Raw genomic sequence first — 26063 nt, 5'->3', positions numbered from 1 at the left:
ACATAATCCAAGATCATCCCAAGGAAATTTGCAATTTTTACCCCCAGAAATTTTAAAATGTATTTTTTAAGAAAACATTTTCTGGTATCAGTAGAGAGCATCCCTTCCTAGTTTAAAGACTGTCCAGATATGAATACCACAAACACATGCCTGGCCTCAAAAGAGAGAGAGAGAGGGAGACCTTGGCAAACATTTCAAAGAATGTTATACATGGTTTGTTTAAATTTTCAGAAATTGAGACAATTCTTCCTGTACAGCCAGAACAAACGAAATACCGGTACCAGCTGAGTCAAAACCAATGGCTTTTAAGGATGCAGGAGACAGTGTACTATGTTATACAGCATAGTATTCATATTGCTTCAAGCAGTGTTTGAAACGAGACCAGCTCTCTTACACAATTCCAAAGGAATAACAGAGAAATAAACACGATCCAAATCATTTGAGGAAGCACTGATCAAAGTTTGTGGCCTGAAACATAACTGTAAACTCAGTGCAACAAGAAATGCCCTCCAGCTGTTAAAGCAGGTGGGGGGAAACTTGTCCGGTTCCCCGCCTGCATGACGTGGTGAGCAGCTATTGGTCTGGGGATGGGGCAAGCTGGGGCGTAGTTTAATGGCTGGCGCCCAGGCTTGCCCAGCCTCTGTTCCTCAGCAGCAGTGGAAGGAGCAGAAGGGAGCTGCAGCGTTGAGGCTACCAGGGACCAGCATGGCAGGCCAGAGGGGCTGCGGAGGGGAATCTGGTGCCAGGGATAGGTAGCAGCTTCCCTGTGGTGGCACCCACAGTGTGTTCCTGTTCAGCATTGTTTATCCCTCCTTCATTGTTCATCCTTCCACGTGGTGTTTCTTTCAGCCTTCTCCTACTGGGCGGCCGCCCCGCCTTCTCCTCCTCCTCAGTTTCTCTGGTGTTTCCTTCAGCAAAGGCTCAGAGCAGCACCATCAATTCTAGTTGGGGGGGGAAGGGGGCTGCCCACCTTCCTGCACCTTCACCTGCCTTCACTCCGAGGCTCAGAGCAGCGCTCTGATTTCTAGCTGGGGGGAAAGCGGGACTGCCCACCTTCCTTCACCTTCACCTTTCACTTGTTGGAGCAGGGAAGGCAACTGAGCTCCATGCCTGAGCCTTGCAGTGTCTGGCAAGAAGGGAGAATGGCTTCCAGGAGAGCATCAGCAAGCACCCCACACACACACACACACACCACTTTTTGCTCTTGAGGGCTCGGACAAGCCTCCCCCTTTGCCTTTCAGCCCCCCTCTCCCCCTTTCTTTTCTCTATTACTTGGGGACAGGCGATGGGAGGCAGCTTGGAAGGGGCAGCGACTGGTGATAAGGGGTGCACGGGGTTCTGTCTCAAAGCTGTAGCTCAGTGCTTTTCATACTGCTTATAGGCAACCATGCCCAGAGGAATAAGAAAGCACCCTCCAGCCCCTACTCCTCTTTCTTCTTCAGATGAGGAGGAAGATGCTCCCAGGCTGTGGCTGCAGTCTTGTCCACACTTTCCTGGGAGTAAGCCCATGAGTGGACATGCACAGGATTCTACTAGTTGCTCCTGTAGAGGCGCTAGAGAAAGGGAGCATATCGAGGGACTGGACTTGGGGGTGTGGGCAACATTTCAGCTGCTCCCCCACCCAGTTGGATGCCTAATGGGAAGGACAGTGGGGCTAATCTAATGCAGATTCTTTCGTTCAGAATGACAGCCTTGGAGAAGCCAGGTGAGCAGCAGCCTCCAGTTAAACCTCTTTCTGCCCCTGCAGCAGCTGTGAGCCAAGTGAACATCCACAAGCACAGGTTGCACCAGCACACACAGTGCCAGCACTTACAGCTCCAACAGTGTCTGTCCTGGAGAGTCAAGAAGCAACAAACCATGACCAGGCTGTTGTCAGCACCTGCGAGGACCCAGGAACAGAGATGAGGCGAGATCACACAGGTATACAACTCGGCCTGGCTCTGGGCAAAGGATGACCGGGAAATGAACAAGCCCCAAAATACCCAGCCTGCACCAGGAGTTGCAGAACCAACGCTCACTGCATCAACGGGTGAAAGCAGATAGGGGAATAGCACGGCGGGGGTCAGAGGCCGGGTTGAGAGGGATGGAGGCAGTTTGCCGGCTGCAGCACTGGCACTGCCCCCCCCCCCAATGCAATATTGGCTGGGATAGGGATTTCCACCAATGACGCAAAAATCTCTCACCCCCACATTCAGTACCAGGTCCAGAGCAACCAGCTGTTGCGAATCAAAGAACAGGGGCACCTTTGCGGGGGTCTGCAGTGACCACTGCCCTCCCTTTCAAAAGGTTCTCCTCAGTTTCTGGCATCCCCTATGAGCTTACTCCTTACGGCTAGTATTCTTATGGTGTCTTCTACCAGGCCCACAACTGATCCGCAAATGGAAAATGGACAAGAATTGGAACAATTGGATTATATATGCTGCTGTGGTTATACTGATGTAGCCAGCCAAGGTGGCCACATTATTCAATATTTAACACATTTAGAATGTTGAAGGAATATATAGGTATACCTGGGCTTGCTTTGGTTTAACTCTTTAGATTGCAAGCATCGCATTTTCCTGCCCTCGCTTGGTGCACCCCCCAGGATGAACCTGGGGTCCAGATCATGATCCCGACTTAGGCTAATTTGGACAATCAACCCAGGAGTGGGCATTCAATTTCAAGGAATGTATCAGCCCAGGCCGCAGGCGCAACTGGGGAGTGATGGGTCGACCCTTATGCTCCTGCTACTGGTTTGTTTTGATAGGAAAATGTAGCAGGGCAGACTTCACCTTCTCCCACTCATGAGTCCAGTGTAACAGCAAGCATGCAGTCTCTACACTCCAAACCATCAAGATTCGGACAGGGACAGAGGCTGTAGGCAGGCCAGGGTTGGAAGGGTGGAGAATTCCCCTCCCAGACAACGACCCACCCTGATTCATATCACCTGCATTGGTGGACACTTGCAGGGCTACTCTGACAAAGAATTTGCACGCTACTATTGCAACTTAGACAAGGGTTGTAGGATTCCCGTACTTCCTCCCCTTGGCCCACCTGACCAGATGGAGGGTCTGCTTACCACCCTTACCTTTCTGGAAATCTAGCTTGCCACTGAAGGCGAGTGCTGTTGTCCTTGGTGGTAATTAGGCAGGTAGGGCCTGCTTAAAGCAGGAACCTGGGTTCATTAGGTTCCTTAGGGACTTGCAGGTGTTTGTCAGGCAGTTAAGAACATAAGAACAGCCCCACTGGATCAGGCCATAGGCCCATCTAGTCCAGCTTCCTGGATCTCACAGCGGCCCACCAAATGCCCCAGGGAGCACACCAGATAACAAGAGACCTCATCCTGGTGCCCTCCCTTGCATCTGGCCTTTTGACAAAGCCCATTTCTAAAATCAGGAGGTTGCGCATACACATCATGGCTTGTACCCCGTAACGGATTTTTCCTCCAGAAACTTGTCCAATCCCCTTTTAAAGGCATCCAGGCCAGACACCATCACCACATCCTGTGGCAAGGAGTTCCACAGACCAACCACACGCTGAGTAAAGAAATATTTTCTCTTGTCTGTTCTAACTTTTCCAACACTCAATTTTAGTGGATGTCCCCTGGTTCTGGTGTTATGTGAAGTTACTCTGCTTGCAGGGTAATAGCCCCAGTAGCGCTATTCTTTCGGAGGTTACAAGCCGCGTAAGGGGGTGGGAAAACCCCATTGTTGTCTGTGTGTACCTTGGGAGATGTGGGAGGACATGTGCACCTGGCTGCAGTTCCTGGAATTTTGTAATAGAGGTATCCTTGTGGCGGGCAGGGCAGCAGCTTTAAGCAGAGCTGCAGGCCATTCCTACATAACTAGTAGCTAGGGGTTTAGCATTTATTTCGGGGGCAAGTGGTGCTCTGTTTCATGGCCCAATGCATAGGAACACCAGAGATCTGACCTGCGGAACAGTTCCCAATGATGGTGGTGCACACCTGTGGGCAGAGGAAATTTAACAAGCCTCAGTGCATTTACTGCATGGCAACCAGGCAGTAGAGTTGGTTGTCAACCAGTAAACCTTTAAACCACCACATGCTAGGTGATTAGAGTGTCATCTTGCAGTGCTTACAGCTGATTTGACCTTTTTAGAGCTTCTCCCCATCTTGGTTGTTGTTCACCTCCAAGGGTTAGAGTTTAAGGACTCCACAGTGCAATTTTGGTGCGATAATCTGGCAGTAGTTCACGTTATAAATCAGCAAACCTCCCGGTCCCCAGGAGTCATGCATTTAGTATGCACCTTTGTACTACAACGCCTATGTCTTAACATGCTATTTGTGGCTAGGCATGTTCTGGGCTTGGCTAATGGGATAGCCGATGCTCTCTCTCTCGTTTCCAGGAGGAGTGTTTTCGCCAGTTGGCACCCTGCGCGAGAGAAGAGCCGGACCCCAAGCCCCAGTAGTTGTGGAACCTTGGTTGCGAGACGCCAACAGGGCAGTGAATGCTTCCCTGGCCCTAAGAACCTAGGCAAGTTATAAAAGGAGACTAGGCAAGTTTTTCGGGGCATTCTGCCCTGGTGAAGTTTTTGGCACAAAGTAGGTGGGATGCCTCTGAGCGTGCCCTACAGTTCATGGATGTGCACTGGACCCAGACTGGCGTGAGGCTCAGGCGGTCGAAGACAGACCAGGTTGGTCATGAACAGTGGGTCCAACTGAATGGGGCAGGGAACTCCCCAGCTTGCCTGGTCACAGAGCTGCGTGAATATGTGGCTCGAAGAGGCATGTCCGATGGGCCGCTCTTTGTGCACAAGGAGCACCGTTGTGTTGAGAGTGGGGCCGACGTAGCACAGGAGGCACACAAAGATGTCAGTGATGGTTCCCCAATGGGGCAGAGGAGGCTGGGGCCACTGGCAAGGTTCCAGTTCCTGGCTGTGGTGAGGAAGTGTTGGGATGGTCTTGGCCAGGACTCAGCCAAGTTTGACCTTCATTCATTTAGAAAGGGAGCAGCAACAGCTGCTGCTGGCATGGGTTGGGATAGCGGGGAGAGCAAAAGAATAGGTAGGTGGAGATCTCGGGCATTTAAGAGCTACATGCGCCCCAAGGCAGGTGGGTCACCTTTTTATTATCACCTGATTTCATGTTTACTTACATTGTTTTGTATTTCCTTCTTTAATTGTTAGGTTTGGGCCTTTCCCTGCCAGCGAGGGCACTAATTTGTGGCCACTTCACTGTCTTCTGGGCTCACAAGCAAGCTCTCAAGAGTGAATTCGGATCTCAGCTGGGCCTGGGAGCACAGGTTTCAGTGCAGAGGGCCACCAGAAGAGGGATGAAGTGGGGGCAGTTACTGCCCATGGTGTGTGAGTGTATACAGGGAGCTCCTCCTCCCCGGGTGCTTCTCATACACATTGGCGGTAATGACCTTTGCCTGAGGACAGGGCTGTCCTTGAGGCAGCAGGCGGCAGAAGACCTGGCCACACTGAGAAGCTGGATGCCTGGTCTGATCATCTGCGCTGGGTTTGGAGGTGTACTACAAGCCCGGCTGGAGTTAATAGAACCAGAAGGAAGGTGAATGCGCACCTGGGGAAGGAAGTGTCAGCAGCTGGCGGCCTGGTGCTTTGCCACCCAGATACAGTGAACTCTCTGCCGCACCTTTACAGGGGAGATGGCATGCATCTCTCAGAGGTTGAGAACCATATCTTTCTGTCAGACTTGCGACGGATCCTGCAAGGACAGATGAAAAGGGACAGTGACTCTTCCCCTGTGAAATGTAAGAGGAGCACCACTTGAAAAGTGGCATACTTGTAACAGTATTAGGGGAATTCCAAAAGTTGCTTGTGACATGATGCTTATGTTGTGTGTGAAGAGAAAGAGAAAGCCAAATTCCACCAGGCTAACGCAGCACCTTGCATAAGACTGAACTTCCCTTTGGATCCAGGCCACAGCTTGCTGCTCATACATTTCTCATTCAGTGGGGCAGGGAGTGCTCCACAACACAAATACTTGTGTAGGCAGCAGAATGTACAAGCAGGTCCAACAGAAAGTTATCTGCCTATTACAGGCACCTATTTTGTACCTTGCCTATTACAGCAAGGGGTACACGGTTCAGATGCGTAGGCTGAGAACTCAATTCACGAGACCACAACAAAGGGGAAAGGCTCCTTACACAGCCGGGAGACAGCCTTGCTGCCTGGACCAAAGGGAGTTAAGTATTTCACACATTCTTCAAGCAGCCTACCCGTCTCAACAAGCAGAGCTTCCTTGCCAGGTTCACAATACTGTAGAGCCCACCTTGCTCTTTTGCTTGCATTTGTTTTTTAAGCCAGGGCAGTTAACACACCCGGAGTGCTCTTTGCAGCTAAATGGCTTAAATATACACCAGGGACTATTCTACAATCTCCAAAGGGACAACAGACAGAGACACAAGGAAGCTGTAATAAGTTGACATTGCTCACACACCTGAGTAGATTCCATCATTTGCTTACATGGAGACAAGAGTCCGGTCATTTAAAACTGAAGCTGTGGAAGACAAACCAGCTCTCTCTGGTTCAGAGCCTGTCTGTGCTACATGCTAAATTCCACCCAGTTCCAAATTTTTGTCTATTTTCCCTTTACTAGCCAATGAAACCAGAATCTCTCTCTCTCTCTCTCACACACACACACACACACACACACACACACACACACACACACACGACGGGTGAAGCAGCCGTGTTTGGACAACTGGAAGACATTTAAGGGGTTATATTTCACAGGGCCTCCAACCAGGCAAGTTTCCTATGATATCCATTTTATTACCCCTGATAGCATTTGCAGACCAGCAGCTCTCTAATCCGTTATGCCTTCCCCTGTCTCTTCTCCCCAGCTGGAAAACAAGAGGGGTAAATCTGACTGTCAGTGCAACTGCCACCCTGGGATGCCAAACAAGTAAGGGAAAAGACAATCTTCAATAAACAGGCATAGTCACACCAGCGGACACGTATATTTTGTGTACTACTCAGACATGTACATCAATTCAAATAAGCCGGCACGTTAAAGAAAAGCCTCAGTAAAGGACAATAAGCTTTAACATGTACCACAGGGCACAAGCCTCACCAGGTCTACTCAGAAGTAAGTCCTATTTTGTTCAAAGGGGCTTACTCTCAGGAAAGTGTGATTAGGATTGCAGTTACAAGCATCTACACAAGCCAAGTTCTCTCTTTTAACTTCTCTAAAAGCTATTTACTTTTAGCTTTTTACTTCTCTTTTTACTTCTGTTTTTTACTTCTCTAAAAGCTATTTACTTTTAGCTTCTTCTCTTTTTACTTCTGTTTTTTACTTCTCTAAAAGCTACTTACTTTTAGCTTTTTACTTCTCTTTTTACTTCTGTTTTTTACTTCTCTAAAAGCTATTTACTTTTAGCTTCTTCTCTTTTTACTTCTGTTTTTTACTTCTCTAAAAGCTATTTACTTTTAGCTTCTTCTCTTTTTACTTCTGTTTTTACCTCTCTAAAAGCTACTTACTTTTAGCTTCTTACTTCTCTTTTTACTTCTGTTTTTTACTTCTCTAAAAGCTACTTACTTTTAGCTTCTTACTTCTCTTTTTACTTCTGTTTTTTACTTCTCTAAAAGCTACTTACTTTTAGCTTCTTACTTCTCTTTTTACTTCTGTTTTTTACTTCTCTAAAAGCTACTTACTTTTAGCTTCTTACTTCTCTTTTTACTTCTGTTTTTTACTTCTCTAAAAGCTATTGCAGTTTTAAAAAATAAAGTACGGTGTGTGTATATATATATATAAAAGGCAATGTTAAATGTTGTTTACATGTCCACATTAAGTTAATCATCAATGCACATATCAATGAATCCATCATTTTAGACTACCCCCTCTCCCCCAACTTCTCATACATTACTTTCCCTTTAGTTAAGAAGTTGTCAAACGGGCACATTGCAATGCGATGTCCTTTGCCTGTACCACTTTAAGGGGAGGGGAGGTGAGAATGCAGCAACACGATCCCCAGGATCGTGCCACTGTCAGGGAGGAGGGGCTGTCTTTCATTTGCAGCAGTAGGCTCCCAGGGATGCAGGGAGCCCTGTGCAAGCCTCTACAGGGCTCCCTGATGCACAGAGAATGAAAAATAGAATGATCGCGACCCCCTTCCGGTTTCGTGATCACAAACTGGAAGTGGATCACGATCATTATTCTCACATTCTCCGTGCATTGGGGAACCCTGCGAAGGCTTCCGTGGGGCTCCTCACACCCATAGGAACCTGCTGCTGTGATGCGTAAGTGAAAGCCCCTGCTCCCCTGTCAGCAGCACAATCCTGGGGATTGTGTCACTCCATTCCCCCCTCCCCCACAAGAACTTACCCTGTGAGTTTTACTCTCAAGAAGTTTGAGAAACCCTGCTTTAGTTTATTAAGAACATAAGAAGAGCCATGCTGGATCAGGCCCAGGGCCCACCTAGTCCAGCTTCCTGTAGATCACAGCGGCCCAGGGAGCGCAAGGAGTGCACAAAACAAGATACTTGCATCTCGCTGCCACTCCCCTGCATCTGGCATTCTATTTACCCTCACACCCCTCCCCAATGAAGACACCAGACTACAACTTGGGCTTAACTTGGTCCATTCATTGGGAACTATTCTTCAATGTGCCTGTACATGGTAGCAACTACAACAAAGCACACTATCATAAATGTCTTTTTTTTTAATCACTCACAACTTAAAAACACACTAACCACAGTAGAAAAACATAACACACTGGTTAGCACACTAACACCGGTTAGTGACAATGGATCAGCTTATTCCCATCACTAAACCGAACGCTTCTTTGCTATATGATAGACAAGCATTACAATTTTCCTGCATTTGAGCTGAAGTAGTTCATTCAAAACAAAGCTCATTCACTGGTCCCGTATTGTATGGTGTACAATATTCACCATATGCAATTTCCACTGTATAAACAACTCCATTTAAAAGTGTGGGTTGAACTTTTCCCAAGGCAAATGTTACTGTACTTTGGGTGCAATCCTACACATATGCCTACTGAACACAAAGGGACTTCCTTCTGAGTAGCTAAACATCACTCTGTTAACCTAGGATTATAATTCCCAATTCCTGCAAATTTGTGATTTGATCTGCTTTCTAATGAGGCGCTCTGCCTAAGCAAAAGGTGCATAGGCACATATCTGTATCAAATAGCGCCAATATGGACTGGCTAGTTGATACAATCCAGTCTACAGGCAAAACGCTCCAAGTGTTTTAGCGCCAAACAATAGCTAGGAGCAACTGTCATGCACTTTAAATTCACAGCCTCTCACTTCAAAAGGCGACCTCCTAACCCTCACACTCTTCCTAGCTGTCGAGGCTGCACAAATCCACCCCCTTCCCAAAGACAGTCCAGGGTGGAGATTCCAAGCTGCCTGAGCACAAGAGCCCCAGGAGACAAATACTCTAGCATGCATCTCAATCAAGTCCCCACAGAGCTGTGGAGGTGCTGGCAAGAGGGGTGACAGTTCAGAAAGTCCCAGTGGATTCACACGGTCAAAGTTTTCACACAGAGATTGCAATTATTGCATTTACAGTTTCATTGTCAACCAAGAGTTCTTGTCAGTACACGACATCCATGCTTTGTTACTCATGACTCTAACATTCCTATCCTCTCTATGTTGTTTAAATCTTACTTTGCTGTCTTCCCTACCGTCAACATTTAGACACCTCCTTCCTTAGGTTATTCTGTGAAGACATAAGTACTCTGTTGGTGCAGAAACAGGTCAACTTACGAACAAGCTCATCACTCACCTGCACTATGGAATCTGCTCCCTGAAGAACAGTAAGAGAGAAGAGGTGGATAACAGCTGCTAAACAAGTGGTAGGCCCCGAGACTTTCAGTCATAGACTTGATACACTCAGTAGCCACAACACTATTGGTACTGTGAATAAGAGGTGTGGAAGTACATAACCAAGTATTCCGTTAACCAAAAAGGTGGTCAAACACCACTGCTGGGAAACAGCACCATAACTGCTATGCCTGTGGTACAATAGCAAAAATAGAGGTCAAATTATACATGATGCAGGAGATCTATGTTCAGATTGTCCCACTAACAGCAGCTGTAAAAGCAGGGGGTGATTGGGACTGGGATCATTGTGCTGAGTGAGGATTTTAACCCTTCCCTACTTGTACCACTCTCCAATTTAAAATCATTCCTGCTTTCTGTCCCCAAAACTTTTACTAGCCAAGAAAGGGAATCCATACAGGTGCCTGCAAGTTTTCCACAACACACTTAAAAGAAGCTTTGACAGTGGGATTCAAGACTCGGAAACTGCTTGGTTCTGATCACAGTTCGGATCCAAATTCCCTCCTCACTCACATGGCTGCTTTTAGCGAAAGCAAATCCAAACTCCTACTCACATATCCTTTGACCCTAGTATCTAACCCTATAAACTGGGAAGTCCCCACAAGCAACGCTTTCAATTGCTTGTGGGGACTGATAATCCTCTGCTTTACAGCATACCAAGCAAACTTTCAACTGAAGATAAAGCTCATCTTGTTCATAACCATAAGAGGACATCGATTGTGGGTCCTCCAAAGCTAGACAAAGCTACCTAAGAAAGAGAATTGCAACAGACTTACATTCTCTCTGGTAGCTCATTCCAAAAGTTGGTGGTGTAGACAGAGCTTACAGAAAACTAGGAGTGCTTTTCTATAGCTAGATAAAAATGACCCTGGTGCTAAATCAACCCTGGTATCAGACCCTGGTGTTACAAAAATGTATTTTTTTTCTTTAGATGTTTATAGCCTACATCTAGTCCAGCTTCCTGTATCTCACAGCGGCCCCACCAAATGCCCTAGGGAGCACACCAGATAACAAGAGACCTGCGTCCTGGTGCCCTCCCTTGCATCTGGCATTCTGACATAACCCATTTCTAAAATCAGGAGGTTGCGCATACACATCATGGCTTGTACCCCGTAATGGATTTTTCATCTAGAAAAATCCTGGACTCAAAAGTGAAGAAGAGAGAAGCACACTAAAACAACAGCCTACTAAAAGAACAGCCTTCAACCTTTCTAAACTTAGGACTCACCTTTAACCCAGTCTTGCAAATAAATGCACCAAAGGTAACCAGCCTGCTAAAAAAATTTTAATAATCCATTTGCCTACCTATATCAATTATTCAGAAATATCTATTCTCATATATATCTATAGCCTTTCAGCCCAGTTTCTTACCCAGTGCCAATACAGGTGGGCCGAATGGTCCATGCTGTATCATTTGTTCCCTTACCCTGTACAGAAACCTTGCCTACCCAATAGGGCTACTCAGATCTGCCGGAGAAGCCCCATGTTTAGGGGATCTTTCACATTTTCTCCACTCATCAAGGAGCCCTTGGAATTCTCATTCACCAAGGGAGCAATGGATCTTTGTTAGAGGGCTATTAGCACCATAAAAAAATAAATAAATAAAAACTACAATTCCCACGTTTCTTTGGGGGAAGCCACAAAAGCCTCTTCAGCTTTGTACAGCAGGTATGTTGAAGGCTATTTGCTAGAACCTCAAGCCTTGCTGCAGAGATAAAATATAGTGCCTCAGTATTCAACACTTATTGATTTTCTTCTTAACAGTTTGGAGCATTTCCAGATACAGAAATTAGCAGATTTACAAGAACAAATACATTATGAAATGCTTTTGCATGTGTGAGAACTATTCATTTGTCAGCTGCCTACAGAGAAGGTTGTTTTCCTATCCTGGGAATGTTTTCTTCACCCCTACTGCTCCTCCCCACAACTCTCTATCTCCCAAGACCATTCATCCTCCAACTTTCAAATGTCACTCTTTGTAAATGGTTCTGAATATTAACACAAGCTATTGAGCTTTGGCTTCCTTTGTATGTGGCCCTTGCGTTTCAAATTGCAAACACTGTGGGGAGGAAAAGCCAAGTGTGATTGAAACCCACAGTTTTTCAAGAGGAAGGGAGACCCCTGAGGTTTTCACTCTGGGACCCTGAAGTCCTTCAGTTTGAAAGGCACTGCAGAAAGCATCCCCAGGAGCTTTACAGAGAGCATCACAATTAAGTCATAACTACATTGCTGATAATTCTATCGAGAAGCATGCTGGCACTCTAGCAGGGCCGTTCAAAGTCATCTGTATTCCATCTGGTTGTACAGGCTGGTCCTGGATCCTAAGATCTGGGTAAAGTCTACAGCAAAAGATCTACAGCAAAAGTCTCATTAAAGCATGATATCTGGGGAACAGCAAAGGCAAACCAAAGCATGCCAAAACCTGTGAATAGATCTGAACAAAGACGGAAAAGCCCTCATGTACCCAAATGAGAAGCAAGACTGCTAATTAAAACAAAAATTGCTGTTTCAGCACACGGTGGTGTCATCGGAGGACAGGAAGAGAGAGGTTTAAGACCTAATGTTAGAAAACTCATTTTAACAAGGAGAATTTAAATCCAATTTCATGCAAGATGAACAAAATGCAGGTGTACTCAGACATGGTGCAGAATGAATGGCCCAACTGCCATAAAGCCATGCATACACACACAGGCATGCACCGCCTACTAACTGTTCGCTTAACAACAGACTGCATATATGACAATGGTCAAAGCACAATAAAGATGCTCTGAATCAGGCAATCACATCTTCCACAGCCTGCGGCAGAGTGTCTGTTTATACAACAGAGAGGGCTCTTAATGCAAAGAAGAGGCAATCTATCTCCAGCAGCCTATGCAGCCAGCTAGTGCCTGGAACAGAGTGTCTGCTTACACAACACAGGCAACAGATTGGTCTGAATATTCACTTAACGACTTAACCACATAACAACGGGGATAGGAGAACATATCCCCGTCTTTAAGTGGTGCACAGCTGTATTCTGAATGAAAATGGAAGACAAGTTCCAAAAATATTTCACTTTCTGGTGGACAGAGCAATGTAAGGGTCAACCCAATGTGCAGCAGCAATGAAGAAGGCCAGTTCTGTGCTTGGGATCATGAGAAAAGGTATTGAGAACAAAATGGCTAATATTATAATGCCATTGTACAAACCAATGGTAAGGCCACACCTGAAGTATCCAGTTCTGGTCGCCACATCTCAAAAACGATATCATGGAAATGGAAAAGGTGCAGAAGAAAGTAACCAAAGTGATTACTGGGATAGAGCATCTCCCTTATGAGGAAAGGCTACAGCATTTGGGGCTCTTCAGTCTAGAAAAGAGGGGCCTGAAGGGGGACATGATTGAGATATACAAAATTATGCAAGGGATGGATAGAGTAGATAGAGAGATGCCATCTCTCTATGTCCATCTCACATAACACCAGAACAAGGGGATAGCCACTAAAATTGAGTGTTGGGAGAGTTAGGACAGACAAAAGAAAATATTTCTTTACCCATCGTGCATTTAGTCTGTGGAACTCCTTGCCACAGGAACTGATGATGGCATCTCGCCTAGATGCATTTAAGAGGGAACTGGACAAATTTCAGGAGGAAAAGTCCATTATGGGTTACAAGTCATGACAGGTATATGTATGTTCCTGATTTTGGAAGTAGGCTACCTCAGATGCAAGGGGTGGGCACAAGGACGCGGGTTGTGTCTTGCATCGTGTGTGCTCCCTGAAGCACTTGGTGGGCCACTGTGAGATACAGGAAGCTGGACTAGATGGGCCTATGGCCTGAGCCAGTGGGGCTGTTCTTATGTTCTTAAACTACAATTCCCAGGAGGCCTTGCAGGTCTCTTGTTATCTGGTGTGCTTCATGGGGCATTTGGTGGGCCACTGTGAGATACAGGAAGCTGGACTAGATGGGCCTATGGCCTGATCCAGTGGGGCTGTTCTTATGTTCTTAAACTACAATTCCCAGGAGGCCTTGCAGGTCTCTTGTTATCTGGTGTGCTTCATGGGGCATTTGGTGGGCCACTGTGAGATACAGGAAGCTGGACTAGATGGACCTATGGCCTTATTCAGCAGGGCTCTTCTTATGTTCTCAGATTCCCTCCCACTCTTCGCAGTTCCTGGCAGATGTCAACAAGTGTCACAAATTATCACTAGACATCTTGGATAAAATCCTAGTTGTGTACTGAGAACTAAATTAAACATGGAAGGACAATTAAAGGGAATCATATAAGACATAATAATATGGAATAGCTTTTGAATTATATACAACACACAAAATTATTTTTAAAGAGGGGGCTTTTGCAAAGATGATTACAATACAACAAAATCTTGATGTTACTATTTTAAAGATACACTCAATAAAGCATCACAGCTGTATGTACTTTACAAGGTGTGGATACAAAAGTGATATATGTAACATGCACAACTTGGCTACCACTTACTTTACTTATCTGCATTTTCATTCAAATACTCCTGACATGTATACCTATTATTATGTATGCTATTGAGCCATAGCCACACACTTAAACTGTAATCTAAACCAGGCATGCCAAGAACAATATAACTTACACTGCTACTGATGTGTTCTTGTTTAATTAAACTCTATGCCTGAAAGTTCTGCAACTTCAGATTCTCAGTTTTCACAAGGATCCTTCAGAAAATAGAGGCTTAGCAGAAGTTTCTAATTGTTTCTCAATACTTTTCTGTTTCCCAATTTAGACTGCTGTAGTACTTGCAAATCCTGGCCTGTTTCTAACTACACTGCCAGGACACAAGATATCAGAGGAAGGTAAGGAGTAGACTAAGACTTCTGGGTTTCTCAAAATTAAGATTGAAGCACCTTCTTCAACTGGTCAGTGCTTAGCACAATGTTCATACCCGATTCTCTAAATCTAGGGGCAATAACTGCTCAAGATTTTCCCCAATGTAACTAAGGCAGAACTAGGAGACAGTTGTACTAGCAGTTCTCAGTCTCTTCTAAGGCTCTGGGGGAAATTAAAAGTCCCTGAATTCAGGGGAGAAAGAATCCTCTGAAAAACAGAGTTCCTCCAATGAACCAATAGCAGCCCTAGTCCATTTTATGAGAGCCAGCCCATAACTCACGCAGTAACCCCACTGCACAAATTCAGACACCGTTAACGTCTCACTTTTATTCATATGGGAGCCATTCACACAAAACGGTTCCCTACGCAAAAGATCAAGTCGTGAAGTCATGCAGACTTTACTGCCTCAGAAGGCAGTGGGTGAATGGACCCTCTCTAAGGCTTAAGAAGACATTCAAGGAAGAAGCAGGTCCAGTTGAACTCAGCGGGGCTCCTTTCTGAGTTAACATGCCGAGGGCCATTACGCAAGTCACTCGGTTTAAAAAGCCAACACAGAAGTTGTTCAGCTCATGGGACTTTCTGGTTCCTTCCAACTAGAAGGAGCATAAACGAGGAAGAATGTGTGGCAATTGCATCCAAAGGGAACAGACCAGGATATGGTAGATATAGGAGGTGGCACAGTAGCTTCAGAGAGAGCTTACTCTCTCGGTATTACTGCTAAAATTAAAGAGGCGGGAAATGATTTCAGTAGGAAGCATGGACAAGAATAGAGGGGGAACAGAAATCCTTATGCTCTCCTCAGTCCTGCTGAGCTACACAACAATCCGCTCTTTGGAGATTACAGCTCATTCTCCGTTCCATTCCATTTGTTCGGCGATACTGAATAGGATTTAGGGGTATGAAGCCATAATTGCTAACCCTGAGTGAGCTGCCTTCACCCCCTCCCACAAGCACCACACCAGAAGATGGACACGGGCACACTCCTTTTATTAACTGTCCCCAAAAATGTTTATTTCCAAAAGCGGAGCAGGTCATGCACAAGGCTAGGCATTCACAAAGCATTGAATCATCAGCTTTGTCTTCTTCCTATTAATTTAAATGGCCACTGTGCTTTTTATATGAAGACTGAAAGGATGCCAAGCTTAGATTGCAAAACCAAAAAACCAATCTGTGACCAGAAAGACTAAAGTTAGTGGATGTTTTATGGGTTGCCATACAGTGCTTAAATCTGAGTCCACTTTATTCCACTTTTCTATAGACAAGGCATCAGAGCTCTTAACTTATTACAGTTTTATCCTGTCCTTCTTCCTCCAAGGAGCTCAGGGTAGCATACACAGTCCATCTGCCCCCAATTTATCCCCACATAACCTTGCAAGTTAGGTTGAGCAAGTTGCTTTCTCTCTCTCATTCAACCTAAGGTGACCCAGTGAGCTACACGGCTGGAGGTGGATTTGAATCCTTGGCTCCTTAGGCCCAGTTCTACCCTCTAGCCCAGTGGTTCTCAAACCTTTCGCACTAGGACCCACTTTTGAGAATGTCAGGACCCACCAAAAGTGATGTCATGACTGGAAGTGACATCATCAAGCGGGCAAATTTCTAACAATCCTGGGCTGCAAATTTTAACACACTTACCCAGGAATAAGTCCCATTCACTATCATTGTTAAAAGCATATATAGAGTATCCTGTTAAAAGTACAAATCTGTAACATTTTCCCCAAGTGCAGTCAGATACCATGGGAGCATCAAGTCTAATATATTAAAAATAAAATATTGAAATGAATGGGGACGCACCTGAAATTGGCTCGCCTATTGAATTGAACCTAGTGGGTCCCTACCCACAGTTTGAGAAACACTGCTCTAGCCACTACACCACATGACTCTGTGCACGACTATGACCTGCACAGAGACCAGAACTGGTTCGTAAACACCTTCTGCATGCTCTCACACCAATTTCAAAAGGTATTTGGTCCAGGAGGAGAACATCTCTGCCGGTCAAAAATAAAAGAATCCACCTTAACATGGGTAAAAACCCTGTTATGAATTCCACAGAACAGGGAATCCAAAATTGACAAGTAGCCAATGTTTGAATGGACCAACAAGTTGTTCCCGGAATAGACATGTAGAAACGAACACAGTCACACCAGTATGCATGCCTCTGGAGACAGGCAAGGGCACATGAACACTTCAAGGGTACAACTTCTTCATATCTCCCACAGTTCTTCAACTTCTCACAGGAAAAACTCTCCAACAGACTCTGCTGGCCAGTGAAGATCCAGGAGGAAGAACTTGTGCAATCTGACCCGATGCCTATAGACTGAAGAGTCATTCCAGTTCTATGGGAATTGCTTCTCAGTGCGCAAAGAACTGCAGTAAAAGATGGCCAGGCTGGATCTGGCCAGGTCCATGCCTTGTCCCTGGGAGCAGTCCTCCATATGCCCTGGCAGAGTTGTCAAGTGGAGCACAGCGAAGATGGCCACCTTTCTTGAAGGTGTCTGTCTCCACTACCTGGCTAACAGATTTATATAGCCTCTGAACATGGAGGTTCCATTCCTAGGTATCATAGCTAACAGTAGTTGACACCCCTCCATGAATTTCTTTAACCTTTGTACTGTATTTAGAGGGCACAATCTAACCATCAATAAATTCATTGCAAATAATGTATCTTGGCTGTGATGGTTCCCACTCATCTATTTATATTGAGTTTTAAGGGAATACATCACTACCAACTGGACATACAAAGAAGGCAAAAGGAATAGAGAGTTTATGGTTGTTGTTTTTTTAAAGGGGGGGGCTGAATCTGAACTTGCCAGTTTGATGCTCTCCACACTTTGCACCTGGCATTTGCAAGCATTCCGTTTCCTATGTTCTGCCATCAAGTTTTATACCACGGATAATGTTCTAATGTAAATCATGCTTCAGACATTTTATATCTTTTGATGTCTGTTCTGGCTTCAAAGGAAGGCATCAAGAAAGAAAAGGGGGGGTTAGCCCCAAATTGCTCAGTCAGAGGTTTAGATTCTCTACTGCCTACCAAACACAAATGAACACAGAGAGAGAGAGAGAAAGAGAGAACAGTCATCCCTTTTCCCCAACCACACACAATGATGCTTAATTCTGTGTGCAGTTAATGACACAGAAGATAGTTAAAAGTCAAATTTTCTTATGTAACTACTGTTATCCATTGTACATTATACAGCAAAAGCACAAGATCATTTCACATGGGCCAAGGAGTCTGTCTTGTTTTAAAATCATATTAAAATTAAAACTTTATATTAAAACTTTTAATATTAAAATATTAAAATTTTAAATAATATTTTTCTGTACATACTACCCAGAAGTGAAAGAACATTTTTCAAATCAATAAATCAGATCATCAAATCAATCCTTTATTTTTTTCAAATCAATAAATATTTTAAATATAGTTCTTTTAAAAATCCTTTCAGCACTGAAGGAGATCCTGGTAACAACCACAACAAGAAAGAAAGTTCTTAAGACACGATGGTAACACAGAAAGTGTTTGTATTTACAAAACATTAAAACTACAAATTCATTCTGCAGCTGTTACAAGCCTGCAAAGAATATTTCTTTAAAGTAATCTTTCAGTGAACAAGATTTTTTCCCCTTTTGTATATCTCTGCCAGTATAGGAAATTTTATATTGCAGGTATCTCAGATTATCTGCCCTGACCATAAGGTATAGGGTGGGTTAAAAATGCAGCAAGTAAACAATGTCTATCTAAAAGTCACAGCAAGAAGACTTTTCTGTATTGTTAGGTTCTTAGCATGATACCTTGCCCCTATTCAATTGTTCAAGGGGACCAAATACAAACATTGCTCCCTTCTCCACCCACACCATCATTCCAATGAGCTGTGCACCTCTTCACTTTACATGAGGACTAACAGCACTGAGGGTCAATGAAACAATTACATTTACTGCTTTAAAACACAAACACACACTTTCCTGGGGTTCCTTAAAATATATCATGGTCCATTTCCATTAATCTATCTTGCCAAAAGCTAGAGCTATGGGCTGCTAGTATACCACTTAAGTACAGAAATAGACACAAGGTTCAACATCCCAAGATTCAAAACCATCATTTAAAATGGCAAGTTTCTAGTCCTCATGATTGCAAAAATGGACTTAAAATATAGAGAGAGGTGAGAAATACCTAATGAACTCTCAGAAGTCGGGAAGAATCGAGTATAACTTTCATTGCACAGCTGGGGAGAAATCAGTGACTTACAAAGGCATTTTGCAATCTCGTGACAAGAACAAATTACAAAACAAATACTGTATATATGTGCTTGCCTAAAGACTCAGTATTAAAATTTTGTTTGAATTTTTTTTTTATGTGCAAGTTAAACAAAGTCCTGCCTATAGTGTGGGAGAATTTTCTACCTTCTATTTAGGGCCTGTTCTGACTTAATGCTTCATACTCCAAACATAGAATAAATGCACATGAGTGAAAACATCCTCTTGGAACGCTTATGCCATACAATGTCTTCAGTGACAATCCTGAACACTTGAATTTGGTTTAATATTCACATGGTCCTTAAACATTACAGAAGTGGCTAACTGACAGAAGGGGTCAAAGCCCCCAACTCAAAGATCAGGCCCACTGCTTTGCCTGCAAACAATACTCTTTATCAGCTTAACCTCAGAGAGCAGTGGCAAATATAGAAAATACGTATACATAGTAACTTGTAATAACATTATTTCTTTTCCTCTCCTCTTTTTAAGGTATCACGTTCTAGAACACTGTTTGGTGGTACTTGAGCAGGTGTCTGATGGTACACACAGAACTCCAGCCCTCTGCTGCCTGGCAGCAAGACCAGCAATGCAATGCAACAAGCAGCAGTAGGAGGCTTGGCTTGGTGGGCAGAACCCCAGGGGGTGCTTTTCGCAAGCTCAGAAAAGCCCTCCCATCTGCCCTGAGCCTCTTACTGGTGTTTGTTACGTTGTGTCTGGCCTTCCAATCTGGAAGTAACTCACAATGACATCATCACCAATTGTGTCTGGTGGTACTTCCAGTACTTGGGCCATGTGAAGTGGTTCAGTGGGGGACCAATTTTGAATAACTGTCCTGGAAAAATGAGCTCATTGTAAAATCCATCTCAGGGTCACAAAGCCTAAATGTCATATACTTGGAAAGCTCCAACAGCTTGTAACTCAGCCTAGTGAGTCTTGTTAGGATAATGTGAGATACTGGACAAAAGTTTTTGCATCTGAGTATCACAGTGGACAGAGACCAAGTTCTTTACTCTGGAAAGTATTAACAAGAAGATAGTCATAGATAGCTCAGACTCACTTCTGTAAGGAAATAAAAACTTAAAGACAGGCAGCATTTAAAGCTTCATACGTGCTCAGTCATTCAAGTGCTTCCTCTTTATGCTGTAGTACACTTCAGATGTGTAAGCAACTTTTAAATATTTTCATATTTTTAATCAGTTTAGTTAAAAAGACACACACACACAGGGAAAAAAATCCCTGCCCAGGGCTAACAAACTTTCCATCGTCTTCCAGTTTGTTCTACCCTCAAGAAAGAAGTGTAGTCATTTTTTTCATTTTGTATGAGCCAACCTGTTGATAAAAATCCATATCAAGAAGGACACAAGGTTGAGGTCAGAGATTCAAGTATATCTATGGATTTGTTAAATGCACAAATGCAACTTGGTCACTTCTAGCATGCATACTAGAGTATCTCCCTTGTGTGTTCAAATGCAAATCCATTTTGCAACAGCATTCTATAGAGCAGTGATTTTCAACCTTTTTCATCTCACAGCACACTGACAAGGCACTAAAATAGTCAAGGCACACCACCAGGTTTTTGACAATTGACAAGGCACACCATGCTGCCAGTGGGGACTCACATCTCCCATTGGCCCTATTGATAAATGACCTTCCCCCAAATTCCTGTGGCACACCTGTGGACCACTTGTGGCACACCAGTGTGCCATGGCACAGTGGCTGAAAATGGCTGCTATAGAGTATAATCCATAAAATTAGTTGACAGCTAATTTCCTTGAATTCTCAAATGGGCAACACCCCCTAAATTCACTATTAGTAGTGGAGAAACTCAGGAGCAACTTATACAGCCACAGGTACAAAGTAAGAGAAAAAGCCAAACACCAGATACCTTTTTCTATCAATCACAAACATAAGTCATACATATTATAATAAAAGACAAGAAAAAGCAGGTTTCAGTGGCATCCTGAAAACTTAACTTAAGCCATTTCTGCCAGATGTTGCATATACACAACAGAGACGAAATGTGTACATCTGTGGGTCGGGCAAAAATGGGTAAAGTAACAATAACTTTTTTTCTTCCCCATGGCATACAGCCACTTTGACAAATGCATGGAATGGTCTAGAAAGTTTCTATACTAACTTCATGCACTTGATGTATTGGATAGTGCCCTACAAAAATCTTGTGACTCAATAAATGAGTTAATCTACAAGGTGCTACAAACCTGTTTTCCTACAACAGGTTAGCACAGCTACGCTCGTGAAAGTTCCAGAAGAGTAAACAGAGGGGTTACAACTTGACCAGACACACAGTAAGGGAACTATTATAACAGACACTAACTGGAGACCAATATAGGAGTTAGTATGAATATAGTGTAGGTATCTAGATATACAGATATATACAAAATGTCCTTCATGTATAACAAGCGCTTATAACAGTTGTGAAGTCTGATCGAATAGAACACTTGTGACAAGATTTCAAGCTACTAGCAACATATTGTTGGTATTATTAACTACAGTCTAAATGCAGTCAACATATACAAAGAGCAATTAAATGTCACTGATACATGCTCTTCTACAACACAAAACCATTCACTGCCTCTAAACAATTCAACCTTTTTAAATGGTGCCCATGGAAGATGACTAAGAACAGTGCAGGTTTCCAGGCAGGCAATATTTTACCAAAGCGAAAAAGGCTCATTGAGCAGATTAGAAGAATTAGCTAGTGATCAGCAAATGATCACATTTGTACTTTATACAGTTAAAAAAAATAAACTTGACAACATGCAGATCTGCCCTAAGAATATGTTCCTCAGTGAACTTTGTGAACATACAGCCATATGGGTAGAAGGACAACATGCCAGGCTGCTACGTGACTGAAAAGCACAGTGATAAACAAGCTTGAGACACGGATATAATTATTGCATTGATAAAGAAATTATACTCCAGAGAGTAGCAGTTAAATCATGATGCCACAAGCCTGAATTAAGCATGCACACTGTGACACACCGATCAACGAGGAGGGTAAGAATCAGATGACATAAACTCAGTCTTCCCCTCCCCTCCATGCTCTCATGTAAAGGGAATTTGCCCGACACTGCACAGTGGTTTAAATAAAATGCTACCATGAAGTCAACAGCAACCTGAGGCTGCAATCTAGGCAGTTACTAGAAAGCAAATCCCACTGAAATCAGCCGGGTTTACCTCCAAGTAAAGGATTGCACAGATTACACTGCAGCAAGCCTAGGCTACTATTCAACAACTTCAGTTAGGGGCAGGGGTGTGAATAGGCCAGCCACCACTTTCTTTACCAGCAATGCCTAAGGATTCCTTGTGCTTGATTTTTTTTCACAGTGGTAAAAACTGTTATTGTTTTTTCTCTGTTATTCCAGATCTTCAGTTGTACAATGGCACATGCCACCTGGGACTATTTGCCTCACATATATGCATATGTTTAGGCTGCTCTGCAAGGTGGTGGCCAAGCTAAAGTCCAGATCCTCCTCCCTAGCTTGCAGCAATGTTACATCCTATATTTAAATATGCTCCATTCTGTTCCACTAATGCTAACATTAAACTGTTTCCTTGAACTGCTCTGACATCTTTAAGTAGAATACCACACTCGACTTGTATATTAACTCAGGCAGCTCTACACTAAAAGCCTTTTGCCTCTACTTCAACCAGCAGACACCACCTACTTAAACAATGAAATGCAGTATGGGAGAAATAAGTTTTCCAGGTACACATAATAAAGAACCTAACTTCTGACAACCCCAGGAGGCAATACAAAAACTTCAAGCTTTATGAATAGCACCTATTCACAGATAATCTTCAATATCCTTCCACTTTCTGAAAGTGTGAAGGTATTATCAGGTTTCACACCCTAAAATAAACTCAGAAGCAGATTTACTCAGAAGAAAGTGCTACTGGAGTCAATGGAAAAGAATTCCACCTAAGAGAAATTATGAGAATCTGGATGCGAGGGTTAGTGAATATCTAGGTGTCGGGCACCAAGCACAGGTTCTTTAATCCATATTTGAACATTTTAATTGCAAGTTAAGTGGTTAACCATAAAGTTCATGAGTTTCAATTTTGCAAATGCTGCATCAAATTAAGCATTTTTTAATCAATGAACATGAGAATCTCACCAAAGTGTTCTAACAGATAACAAGGGCCTAGTGTGCAGCAACCAGGGAGGACACATTTGGCCTACATCTGCGAACCATCTGCATTTTTTTTCCTCCTAAAATTCATCTACTTAGTTTTCCCCACCAGAGCGTAGTTATTAATTCCTTAAAAACATAAGGAAGTGGGTCAAACAAGAACTAAGGCTATTCTTTGTCCTGAAGAGGCAAAAACAGCAAGCTTTTATTCACAGCCCCTCCAACTTTCACCACTGAATTAGGGGTGAAACATGAGATATGTAATCTCATGCAGAGCTGCAAAAAAAAGTTATAGGAACTAGCTCTAAATATCTGTAGATAAACAAAGACAATTTTTTGAAACCTGTTATCTCAAATACAACAGACAACAAAGCTTCTGTTTACACAGTGTTTGATATATAACAGCCAACATATACCATGCAAGGATCTGCATTATTTTTATAAAACTTGTCAAGCGAGTGGTAATTTCCAAGTCTTGGGCATCCTCGACAGCATGTGGTCTTTCAGCGATCTAATCATGGTTTTTTCACTCATCAGAGAGTGAGACTATAAAATTAATGTCTTCCACATTCCACTCTCATGACAAGTTTTTTTCTTCTTATTTTGAACTGCTTTCCAGGCCTGATAAGGTAACACAGAAATGAGTTATGGAAACCTTCAGCCTGTCAACCAACTTCAAAATACAGTACTGGACTTCACTCAACCACTGATCTGATTTTGAAGGTCCAGCTGCCTCCCAGACTACAAACATTACTAAACCTGAATCAAGCTGGGTTGTAGGACCATGGTCAAGGGATACAGGATCTTTCAGGAGACAGGTATACAAATTAATACAATGAAGGATAAATAATTGTGCCTGGCTTTTTACAGATGTACATACATTCAAACAACTTTCGCACAAGTATCCAATAGATTCAATTTTGCCAAAAACTTCAAATGTACACAAAATAGTTTATAGATATAGTTTATAGTGCCCAAAGAAGTGAATCTATTTAGAAGGAATGCAGATCCCACTACAAAAATTAGCAAAATTATCCTACAACACCCCCCCCCCAAAAAAAACCAAAGACAACCCTCTAATGACCAAGGTTGGATGCTTCCCCTTTAAAAGGCTGAGTCCTACAATTCTGCAGAACATCTTTCAACTACAAGGGGTATGAGCAGCCTCTATTCCCACTGGGATCTTTCCACAAGGATATGAGAACTCTCTACCCCCAAAGGGATCTGGCCGAGTTAGTTGCCCAGCAACTGGCTACAACTAGATCCCTCAATGAAGGAAAACTGAACATTACAGTCATCACACACACTGCCAAAGAAGAAGAAAAAAGGTACATTTTTGGTGAGCCTTCAAGGAAAGCTTAAAAAAAATAAACAATACAAACAATGATAAACAAGAAAGTGATAGGAAAGTATTAAAAAAAAAAGGACACACTCACTAAACCACAGAAAAGTAGTTAAAAAGGGGGAAGCAAAGTACTGTATACCTGCAAACTGTAGGTCCAGGACCCACCCGTGGGTCGTGAGTAACCCAATTTTTGGTGGTTTGCAAAACTGACAGGGCAGATTAGGCTATGTGCATCAAGAGTTAAACAAGCTGCTATGGGGGGGGGGGAGTCTGCTTCCCAATCTCCATCACAGCCATATGTCTTGGCATTTCTAAATCAGGCAGCAGCCTCCAGGGGCTCTAAAAAGTTTGAGAACCACTGCTGTGTACAGATCAGACTTACACATAGACTGCCCAGGTGGGCAGTTCCTTAGGGATGTCCTCAAGCCCCCGCTTGCTGCAGTCCAGGAGATCCCCACTGCAGGCACAGCTGGTGTTGCAGAGCTGAAACTCCAGGCAGGAGCTGGATCCCACCAAGGTTTGGAAGATCAAGAGGGAAGTCCAAAAGGAGAGAGCCAAGGGGGAAGACCCCAACTTTCCCCATTCCAGCAGCGCCATTTTGTATCCTGGATGGGAAATAGGGGCCAAAAACAGGCGCAGAAGAGGCGGGTGGTAATCCTAAGCGTGGTTTTATGTCCCAGTCCCAAGTGCTGCAGCTCGGATCTCTTCACGCCAAAGAGTCAGGCCTCCAGCAGCACTCCTTTGGTTACACCATTGCAGCCCAGGAGAGGCTACACAGTATCTCCTTCCAAAGTTTCTCAGGGAGACCGATCTGGAGTTCGGTGGTGTTGTGGCGGTGCTCGTTTGCGGAGAAAGCAAGCCCCAGAGCTGTGGCTCCTCCAGAGAGCGGGGAGTGAAAGTGCCACAAGAAGGAAGGACGGACACACACAAAGGCAAGCTTTTAAGAGGAGACCCTCAAGCTCTTGGCATCAGCTCCCACTTAAAAGTCTTCCTCCTCCTCCTCGGGGGTGATCACCACTCGCATGATGGAATGAAGTCAAAGGTCTGGGAGCTGCAGTGGGGAGGAGAAAGTCCCTTCTCCGGGCAGAGGATCGCCTCGGGGAGGAATCAGTGGTGGAGTGGAAAGTTCTTTCTCCCTCCTGCTTGAAGATCGCGCCCGAGGAAGTCTCAGCAGGGCTGCAAGGGTCCAGCAGCAGGCGGTGGTGACTGCATCTCAGGCTCTCTCCTCCTCCTCCCGGGGCTCAGACACCTTTTTTCCCCCCAGCACGGCGCTTTATCTCCGCCTCCGCAAGTTTGCCCCCTTGCTTCCCCTGTGGCCCCCTCCAGCAGCAACACCTCCCACCACTCCCGCCTACCCTGGGCTGATGCGCCCAGTCCTAGTGCCCAGCCAAGCCGGCTGCAGCGATCGCGATCGCCACCGCCAGCCAGGACCGTCTCCCCCTTTCCCCGTCCGCAAAACCACTTTCCAGTCTCCCCCCCCCCCCCGTCGCTTTCCCAACTCAAACCCACGTTGGATACATTGCAACATGTTCCATTCCCCTTCCGCTGCGCCCATTGGCCGCCCCGCGTTCTACGGCGCGCCCGCGCGCTTCCCGATTGGCCCGCCAGCCTCCCTCATTTGGATACACAACGTTCCATTGAGGTCGGCGGACCGTCAATCAAGAGGGCGAGAGAGTCCCACCTCC

At 44.4% G+C, this 26063-nt stretch overlaps 1 protein-coding gene across 1 annotated transcript in view; it reads right to left on the bottom strand.

The window, feature by feature from the left end:
- Positions 1-25687, bottom strand: part of LRIG1 (leucine rich repeats and immunoglobulin like domains 1) — a 150733-nt gene extending 125046 nt beyond the window's left edge. Inside the window, exon 1 of the mRNA XM_066617267.1 lies at positions 24761-25687. Coding sequence (XP_066473364.1) covers positions 24761-24975 — 215 coding nt within the window. The 5' untranslated portion in view covers positions 24976-25687. The remainder of the gene's footprint in view (positions 1-24760) is intronic.
- Between the last annotated feature and the right edge of the window lie 376 nt (positions 25688-26063).

Source organism: Tiliqua scincoides, chromosome 2 (genome assembly GCF_035046505.1).
Source record: "Tiliqua scincoides isolate rTilSci1 chromosome 2, rTilSci1.hap2, whole genome shotgun sequence".
Classification (NCBI taxonomy): Eukaryota; Metazoa; Chordata; class Lepidosauria; order Squamata; family Scincidae; genus Tiliqua; species Tiliqua scincoides.
Note: the sequence above shows the minus strand (reverse complement) of the source record. Positions and strands in the feature narration are given on the sequence as shown.